Source organism: Seriola aureovittata, chromosome 17 (genome assembly GCF_021018895.1).
Source record: "Seriola aureovittata isolate HTS-2021-v1 ecotype China chromosome 17, ASM2101889v1, whole genome shotgun sequence".
NCBI lineage: Eukaryota > Metazoa > Chordata > Actinopteri > Carangiformes > Carangidae > Seriola > Seriola aureovittata.
In genome coordinates this window covers 22,586,310-22,596,312 of record NC_079380.1, presented here as the reverse complement: position 1 = coordinate 22,596,312, position 10,003 = coordinate 22,586,310, and the positions used below count along the sequence as shown (strand labels likewise).

At 46.1% G+C, this 10,003-nt stretch overlaps 1 protein-coding gene across 2 annotated transcripts; it reads right to left on the bottom strand.

The window, feature by feature from the left end:
* Positions 1 to 281: 281 nt before the first annotated feature.
* On the bottom strand, positions 282 to 9,092 carry sox10 (SRY-box transcription factor 10). 2 transcript variants are annotated; one of them, XM_056401353.1, is made up of 4 exons: positions 8,937 to 9,092; positions 5,969 to 6,848; positions 3,910 to 4,178; positions 282 to 3,751 (listed from the first exon to the last, which is right to left on the bottom strand). In XM_056401353.1, the coding sequence occupies exons 2-4, from the start codon at positions 6,412 to 6,414 to the stop codon at positions 2,961 to 2,963; spliced, it is 1,506 nt and encodes a 501-aa protein (XP_056257328.1). In that variant the 5' UTR covers positions 6,415 to 6,848; positions 8,937 to 9,092; the 3' UTR covers positions 282 to 2,960. The 2 variants fall into 2 exon arrangements, with proteins under 2 accessions (XP_056257328.1, XP_056257329.1); XM_056401354.1 differs by lacking the exon at positions 8,937 to 9,092 and adding an exon at positions 8,798 to 8,925.
* Positions 9,093 to 10,003: the final 911 nt, after the last annotated feature.

The window sequence follows — 10,003 nt, the reverse complement described above, 5'->3', positions numbered from 1 at the left end:
ATTAGGAGTCAGGCTTAACCTGCAACACACACACAAACACGCACACATAAATGCGCACTATAACAAACTTGAAATATGCATATAGGCGTGCACCCCCCCCCCCCCCACCCCACCCCCCTTTCTAAGACTGGATTAGTTCAAGTTCAGTCGGAGGAAACTTTCAGCTGCAGAATGTGAATGCGGATCTGAGGACACTCCTGCCTCTATTGTAATACAACACATGAGCCTCGGTCACTGCCTGCACATGCACGGCACCGTCACTCGTGCGCAGCTCACCTCTACCTCTGCTGATGGTCAGTGGTGGTCTGTAGCTGAGAGCGGAGCCGCGCGGTGCAGCTGAAGTGAATTAACCGTTAGCTGAACGGATTATGCCGAGAGCGCGAGCGGGCGCTCGAGCCGTTAAGATGCCACAGAGGCGCGCGCTTCTGTTGTTCGGTTGTAATTAATAACGAGAAGATGAGAATGTGTCACTCTCATAAACCGCTGCAACGTTTCTGTAATTAGTTTTTTTTTTTAATGAGGACGTTCAGCTTATTGTTTGTTATCATACTGCAGTTATTATCAGATCACGACCTTTCATTTCCATTATTTTTCTCCGTTGTGAAAATGTTTCAAGAGGCAGACTTGTATTAAAGCGGGAATAATAGCTTTATTTCAAGTGAGAGTCAGAGATCATTAGTCATCATCACATGTTTAGGCTTTCGCTCCTGCTCTTATTTAGCAGTTGTGTGGCTGTGCTGTGCTGGCAGCTGTTACACAAGACTGGAAAGATTAAATACTAAAACGGCAGTAACAGTAACAGTCGAGAGGTTTCTTCAACAAAAAAAAGGAGAGAAACAATTCACTGCGAACACAAACATAAAACAAATATAAATAGGAAATGTAAAATTCAAAGCAACATTACAGATGTTTCACGCGTGGCAGGGAGGAGGTGAGATGAACTGGAGGTAAAAAAAAAAAAAAAAAAAGTTACATCAAAATGTGCTTTAAGCAAAAAAAAAAAAAAAGAATGAAGTGAATTAAAACAAGCAGTGCTGCATGCATATGGTTCAGACATGTGTCCAGTAGTGATGAAGGATAATTTCAGCGATAAACATAAACACAAATTAAATGTTTCATCTTTTTCACTTCCTCAGATGGAGAATAAGATCATTGAAGTTCTGCTCAGGAGCTGAGACGTAGAAACAACATGTGGAAACACGGGAGAGCAAAGAGAGAAAGACACTGTGACATAAAAAAACAGATTAGCTTTAAGTACAGCTAGTTGCCTGTGTTCAATGTGTTAGTAACAGATATTATTATTATTATTATTATTATTATTAGGATAAGGCACATTTTTTATTTAACATTAGGTTGTGTTAAAACGTTTTTTCTCCTGGAGGCTTTATTCGCTCAATCTCTGGCAACTGTTTCTCAGTACTGGCATCACCCACACTGACACTGTCTTCAAATTGTGTTTTTTAAAGAAATTTTAAAAATTAAAAAAAAAAAAAAAAAGATACACAACTACAATAAAAAGAAATGTGACATTTCACATTGAATACTGTTCTAAAAAACAAAAACACACTTTAAACGACACAGGAGGGAAGAGGAAAGGCAGTGGTGCAGGATCTCAGTGGAGATTATAATGGCAAATAGCACATGAGAATTAATACAGTCAGTTCTTTTAAAAAATAAAAATAAAAACTGCAAAAGCTTCTATTATGTAATTCTATAACATATTGCAACCGTGGTCAATGAAAACAAATGACCCAAGTATAAATAGATTTGTCTTTTATCATGAATGTTCGACATCAAAACGTCAAAAAAAAAAAAACGACTTAAAATCATCACACTCATCAGTGCCTTAGAGAAAAAAATAAAAAACTCAACAGAAACTTTTGACACCAACACGTTTTTAAAAAAATGTCACATTGGAGAAAATGTGGACAGCTAAGAGAAGGCTAGCTAGCTACATAATGAAAGGTAGTTTTGAGTGTCCTGTTGGGAGAAACATCGGTTTCTTCTCTATGTAATAAAGTTTTGGTCTCAAAACTTTGGTCGTTTTACACACAGTTCGTATCAGAATCCATCAATATAATGAACAGTTTGTAATTTCAAGTACTTTTTTTTTTTTTTAATAAACCATCCTGATAATAAGTCGTTTCACTTCCACGGCTTTTTATGGCATTTTTTTTTTCTTCATGGTGTATACAAAAGGCATTTGAAGTGAACACAGCACAATCAATCATTAAGAATTAAATAAGGGACAGATGTGCCTCAGAAACCAACAGAGTGCCGTCAGTGTTTGTTGTATTGATTTCCAGAAGCGATACAAAAACTAACATCTGTCCGATGAAAAGTCGCTCAATCTTGCCTGAGAAATAAATGGGCCACAGCCAAATGATTTGGCACTCCTTTCTTCTGGCACAAAACAAAACAACAAAAAAACATTTCATATAGACTCACACCCTTCATTACACAGGTCATGGTTATATATATATTCCAGATGTAGATGTGGGTATTTCTCTGTGCGGGGTGTGGACTACAGTGAAGCTTCCTCAGAACCGAAGGGGAGACGATCCTTTCCCGCCCGTGAACTCTGTCGCTAACCGTGTTGTTCGAAGTGCTGCGAGAGATCGAACCTGGAACTCTGCGGTGAGTGTTTTTTTTTTTTCTCTTTGCACCGTCAAAGTAACTCGCTCTCTGACTGCTGACGCTGCGCGCCCCCGAAATTTATCAACCACGCTTCACAAGCGCCACGCTTCGCGCTCATCCCTGGGCCGTGACAGCGTTTGTGCGCCTGGGCCCGGGCAGAGCGGGGTTTGTCCCGTCCTGCCTCCCCAGCCTCCTCCCCTGGTGCTTGCCCACTCCCCCCAGCCCAGACCACTCTGACCTCCGATGCCACCAGCGCTGCAGCTGCTTCTCGGGTCTGACGTGGGGGCTGAACCTGCACCAGTACTCTCTGGTCTCGTTGTCTGTCATGGCCGCGACAGCGTTGTGTAGACGGGCTGTTCCCAGTGCGTGGGGCTGTGTGACTGCGGGACGCTGGCTGGGTCAGTGATGGGCGTGTACAGGGGCCTCTGGGAGGGGCCCATGTAAGAGAAGGCTGAGTACAACCCCGAGGCCTGGCTGGTGTGGGCGTAGTACGACCCCGAGGCCTGGTGGTCCGCGTACTCGGCAAACTGAGCCCTGGAGGCCAGTGAGGGGAAGGCGGAGCTGTAGTGAGGAAGGCTGAGGGGCGTGTACGTGACGTGGGAACCTGCTGAGGCTGCCTCTGCAAAGTGACCGCCGGCGCCTCCGGCCTCACTCTTGATCTGGGCCTTGGACGGGTCTGAGCCCAGAGGGGAGGCGTGATGCTGCTGCGGCTGCTGCTGCTTGGAGAGCCAGGCCGCTGAGTGTCCGCTGGCCGCCGCCAGAGCTGAGGAGATGCCATAGGTGTATGGCGAGGCCGGAGAAGCTGCCGCAGCTGCTCCTCCCCCTGCGCTCTGCCCGACCCCCGGGTGCCCGTTCGGGGGGAGATACTGGTCAAACTCGTTGACGTCGAAAGGCTCCATGTTGGCCATCACCTCGTGGCTCATCTCACCAATGTCCACATTACCAAAGTCGATGTGAGGTTTCCCGGATCCCGCAGCACCTGAGCTCCCTTCTGCTCCCATTGTTCCCCGGGAGCCCCCGCTCCCAGCACCCTCCCTCTTCCCATCCCCTGCCTTCCCAGACTGAGGCTCTGTCTTGGGAGTGGTGGGAGGTGTGGGAGGACTGTGGCTCTGACCTGTGGAGACAAAAGAAAACGTGAAGTTACATCTGGTTTTCTCGGCAGACTCGAACCATGATCTGTGTGTGTGCCACACTGTCCAGCTGCATCCAGACTCATCTAAAAACGGGGGGGGGGGGGGGGTGTAGTGTATTGGAGGGGAGCCCGTAGCCCACCTGCAGCATGAGGGTGGTGCCCATCTGTCAGAGGGGACCGGGCTCCCCCACTGAGGGCCACATCCAGGTGGAGGCCCTTGTAGTGGGATTGGCTTTGGCTGACCTCACCCTCCGAATGGCCGTCGGCCTCACTTCCTGACCCGGAACCCATCTTTCCGTTCTTGCGGCGTCGCGGCTGGTACTTGTAGTCGGGATAGTCTTTCTTGTGCTGCTTCCTCAGCCGTTCGGCTTCCTCGATGAAGGGGCGCTTGTCGCTCTCATTGAGGAGTCTTTGGAGGGGGGGAAAAAAGGTTCGGTTATGTGAGAAGACGAGAAGAAAACACTTTGTTTTCATGCTGCGGTTTCTACAATATTCCACAAGATGAGGCCAGAAGTCTTTAGAAATTCAATTTAGGCGACTTTTTCATTTAGTTTAGAGAAATAATGTCTCAAATACTTAAAAAAATGCACATTAAGATAAACTCTTTAAGGCTCAGTTTTCAGAGGAAGTCAACATCTGGATTGTTGACTGACTGGAGGACTGGGCTTTGTGGTTTGGGTGGTTATGGTATATATTGTTATTAATCAGTGTTTGTGATAATAATTCATTCATTTGTATTCTTTGTGCAATGACGGGTTGATTACGGCGAGCTGGGTCACGTATGTTCGGGTAGCGTGTGGGACAGATGGAAGCAGGTCGCTCTCGGCCTATCAGCGACTGTTGCTCAGTCTTCCTGAGGTCACAACAGGAGAGATATTCTGTGCAGCACGTAATACGTTTGATCCTGTTTCGGTGCTTATTAACATATTACGAAGAGAATTTAAAATTTTCTTCCAGCTATTCATTCACGTCATCTGCACAGCTGCATGTAATGCCGTGCCTGCCAGGGGCTTCTGACTGCCGGACAGTAATGAAATAATGGCGGCCGTAGACGCATCCTGTCTGCAAACGGGGAACTGAGCTCCTTATTACCACCGCTGGCAGGAATGACATGAGAAAACCCTGACCTTCCCCAGCCTCTCTGTTCATCATGCCTCTGGGCTAATTAGCCAATCATGCCCCGAGCCCAAGGTCAAGTCTTCATCTAATTAATGCTCCAGTCTCACAAGGTTAATGAATTTAACCTTTCTGACCTTCCTTGTCAGCAGATATTGTGCACAGGGACGGGATCTGTGTGAAACTTTAAGCTTAAAGGGCTGCAGGGATTCTGGTTATGTTATATTAACTATAACTTTGAACTATTCACTTAAATATATGAAGATTATCTTTAAATAAGATCTTCCAATACTTGTAACTTAGTTGAATGGCTCTGAAAACTCCCTGTTATTCCCTCAGGAGCCGGTCGCCCAGAATGAGACAGCGTATGAAATGAGCCTGATCTCAGCGACATGTGACCGTGACACATCCACAGCAGACACACAGATAGTGGCTCTTATGGCTGGTGAGCTGTGACCAAAAGAAAAGTGGGACAGGAGACGGCGTGGCCTCCTGAAAGTTACAACTGATGTACAACATTAATAGAAAACACAGTGGCGTGGAGGAGCCTGTGTGAGGGACGGAAACTGCACATGCTCAAACAACCTGCAGTTGTCTCATTCTGTCTAAGAACTATAAACATCCACTAATGTGTGACGCTTGTGTTAAATCCATATGAGGGAGAATTATGAAAATGAAAGTGTGGGACAGAAGTGATGGGGAGGTAAAGATCAGCTGATTGAGGTGAAGCTGCTGCCAGTCAGAGCTTAGAAAACTTTTATGAGTGGAAAATGCTGTTCAGTGTTGTTTTGTCCAGTTGCATTCATTCTTGAAACTGACCTTTGTCCGGCTCTAATCTGGAGCTAATTTCCCCCCAAACCCCCCCCCATCCTAAAAATAAACCCTGACCCCAGCAGAACACTGATCTTTTCCTGAAAGCTGAAGATTTATCCGGAACATTATATTTTTACTTTTAATCTCCAAACCCAACCCATACCTGGGCCGCCCCCTACATACCTGTCCACACCTTCCTGAGTGAGCATCACCACAACATGACAGACAGTGGGTCAGCACTCTACAGTCCACATAAAGTGGCCTCCTCACCTCCACAGCTTCCCCAGGGTCTTGCTCAGCTCCGCGTTGTGCAGGTGCGGGTGTTGATCGGCCAGTTTCCTCCGCGCCGCCTGCGCCCACACCATGAAGGCGTTCATGGGCCTCTTCACGTGCGGCTTGTTCTTGCCCCCGGTGTTCACGCGCACGGGCATGGGCACGAGGGTCCAGTCATAGCAGTTGAGCACCTGGCTCACCGCCTCGCGGATTCCTGCTGGGAAGCGTTCGTCCTCGTCGTCGGATCTGGCGGACGAGCAGCCCGCCGACACGTCGTCCAGACCCGCGAGCTGCGGCGGCTGCTGCTGCTGCTGCTGCCCGTGGAGAGGCGAGTCCCCCCCGCCTGTCGCACCGGAGGAATGACCCGGCGACAGGGAGCGACTGTCGTCCGACATCCCGGGACTGAGCTCGACCTCCGATAAGCTCTGCTCCTCTCTGGACATCCTGCTACCGCAAACCTCCGGGTGCGCAGAGGACGCACGGCCTGTCTCTAACAGCTCAGCTACCTGTCGGGTCCTCGCGCTTGTTTTGTCCCTACAGTGACGCACGGAGTTTCGGCTGCCTGCGGTCTGATCTGTCGCTTCCTCTAAGTTATAATATAAACTGCCAGTCTGTCTCTACTCTCAGCCTCCGCTGCAAAACTCTGTGAGGGTTCCACATTAAAGTTCTTTCCATCCGTGTTGTTGGTATCATAGGCGGCTCAGTGCGCACCTTGGACCCCAGTTTACCTGCTAATGCACAAATGTCTGCGCCAAACTCACCCGGTCTCACTTCTCCCCCTTCTCTCTCTCTCTCTCTCTCTCTCTCTCTCACTCGCTCTCTCTCTCTCTCTCTCTCTCCTCCGTGTGTCCCGCGATTGAAATCCAGCAGCAAAGACCTGAAACAGCAGAGTGATGAGGAGGTCAGTTCTCACAGTCCGAGATAAACTTCACCGACACCTGTGACCAGTGAGGAGGTGTCGTTACCTGGTTAGTGTGTTTATTTTATTGGGGTTAGGTCAAGACAGAGGTTTTTTTTGCCCCCAATAAAACAGTTACTCCACATAACAGCATTCACACAGATATGACTGTTAAATGATATTTTGTGAAAGTACTGGAGTCATTGAAAAGACCAGATTAGAAGGACTGATTCATTTCAGCTCATTTACACAAAGATTTTCCATAATGAAGTTGTTTATTCAGTGTGTCTGCACCAGTTCAGTCACTTTTATATAAGTGACAATAAGTACACTATATAGACATTTATATATTTGCTCCCGCTAAGAAAAAAAAAAAGAAAAAGAGAAAAGCTACTGTTTAAGGTTTTGCAGTTATTCCAAGCTCCCGGGGGAGAAAGTGTTGTAATGATACGAGGCCGCAGCAGCACAGACCTTGGATTTATACCCGGCTCTCCTTGGATAAACACAGCCTGGGCGCTGGAAATATAAACCTCGTGTACGTGCGTGTGTCGGTACGCGTGTGTGAATTAGACACAGTCTGGTTGTTAAAACAGGGGCAGGTCTTAACGGCAAGGAGCAAAATGTGTCCTTGTTTTGTCCATTAAATCAACACCCTGCCTCCAACTTTACGCCCAGAATCAGCGCACTTCCTGTGAACCGGCGGCTCCGGGTTGTTTTCGGTGTCGTGTTGCAGGAAAATTAGTGATTATGTGAAGTCGGCTGTCAGTTAAAGAGCTGCTGTTTTCTTGTGCAGGTCAAGTGGTGGATTATAGTCACTTAACCCTCTGGTTGCTGCACCTTCACGTTTGCTTCACCACTTTTTTTTTTTTTTTAACCTGCAGCCTTATATTTAGACGTGAGTTTTATACTCGCGTCATGCAGGAATATTAATTTAAAATACATGTTAAACGACAGATCATGCGCAGTGTGGCTGAACACCGGAGTGGATGTCGGGAATCGTCTCCATTCATTCACAGCCGGTGTTTGTGTCTCTAACGCTTCTCCATCTGTCCGAGGCGCGTTAATGATGAATGATATTCGGTTGCCACCTGGTTCCGCGCGGCCGCTTCACGGACCGTCGTCACGTCCCGGAGACACGATGCAGCAGCAGCGCAAGGTACTTAAATAAAAAAGCCTCATTTGCGCACGTGTTGTCCGTGTTTTGCCCCACAAACTAATTATAATATTATCATTATTATAATATTAGAAGGACTGCTGGTGATAATTGCCTCTGGTCTGTGAATGTGTTGATTATGAAGCGTGTTATTTCTTTAACAAACATTAGAAACAAACGAGCCAATAAAGTGAATCAACAGAGACTCATCGTCTGTTTCCATTCAAATCAGACTTGTTTGTTAATTTCCATCACTGAGCACTTTTACTGTGGGATGAATGTCGGTATGTGAACTCATTATCGCCGCTTGACTTGCCAATAAGTTGGCCTTAATTTGCTTGTTTGAAACTTTTTTTTTTTTTGCAGTTTTACAATAGCTGATATTTGTCACCGAGTTGTCAGAACTCCCCTCGTTAAAAAGCTTTTTCAGCTGTTTGCTTTTCTCAGTTTAAATGAAGTCTTCTCGGTTAGTCGAACAGAAACATCTTACATTTTATATTTTATGGAAAAGAGAAAATAAAACTGTCTGAACAAAAGAGAATCAACGATACATGAACAGGAAACCATCAGAAATCAATTAAAAACAGCATCACTTGTTAAACTGACAACAACTGTTCTATTATCAATAATCAGCCTCATCAAACTTGTTCTAATGGTTTATAGCGAACTGAAGCATTTACACATTTAGTTTCATCTCAAATGTTATATTGAACTTTCAGTCAGTCACAGATTTAAAAACTACAACACCCAGCTCACACATCCTGAAAGCTACTACCAATTAACATGTCGATGTTAAAGATCATTAGAGGAAGCCCAAAGACTGATCGATCTCTAACTGTGAGTTCGGGGGCTCTTCTCTCTGACTCCGATGCAGCAGCTACACAGGAAAGAGTTGGAAATGCGGAGCGCCTTACTTCAGTAATGAGAAAAGGAGGTCGCCGGTTTCGCACGAGAATCCGTGAGTTCCCGAGTTTCCAAAGTGACGCTCGCTCGCTCCCCAGCCCCCTCGCTCGCGCTGCCCGAGTATGAATGCCTGCTCTGTGTGACGGCACCGGGGCTTAAAGAGCTCCTTGTATGAGGCCGAGGGAAAAAAATAAAAAAAGATGGATGGGAGGACGAGTCTTAAAGGAGCAGCGCGAATGTAGGGATGCAGGCTGGGAGATCTCTGATTGGCTCTCTCTCCCCCTCTCTCTCTCCCCCCCCTCTCGCTCTGTCTTTAGAAATTTGGGATTTTGTTTTTTCTCTAATTCTAATGAGTCTGAATACGAGATATGAGCGTGCGTAAATTGTGCGCATGACATTTTACGCAGAAAGAATGCACAAGGCGTGAATCCTAATATCAATCAATCAATATTATATCAATACACTATCAGCTAAATACATATACTTTACAGTACAGGTATGTTTGCTGATATAATTCCACACAGACTTTTTGAGAGGAAGTTGATTCCATTTGCATTTTTTCCTGAAAACAAACGGTTTTATTCACGGCTGCAAAGAAGAAGTAGCAGGTCAATTAAAATGAAGACTGTGCACGAGCCCAGGATATAAATTGTACGCACTCTTTAGCATCAGGAGTTTCTTGGTTGAGTCCTGTTCACTGAACAAAAGTGTCAGTGTGACGGATTTAAAGTTTAAATTTCAGATTTCAGAACAAACGCGAGACAAGAGCCGATCATTGTCAGATCCAGTAATTAAGAAAAGATCTTGGTCTGAGGCTGAAACTGCGCCTCACAGAGCAGACCGAGGCTGAAGTTCACCCAGTATCTCTTAAATAAGATGCGGTTATTGGAGAAAACGTTGCGCAGGTTTTGTGCCTTTGCGCAGAAACACAATCAGCACAGGACACAGTGACAGATCGCGGCTCCAGTTTGATGCAGTGAAGTTGTTTCAGGGTGAAATGTACAAGTTGAGATGTTAATCACAGCGCACAGGTCGATCCTAAATCATAATATTATTCATTTATGATACATGATTTAAA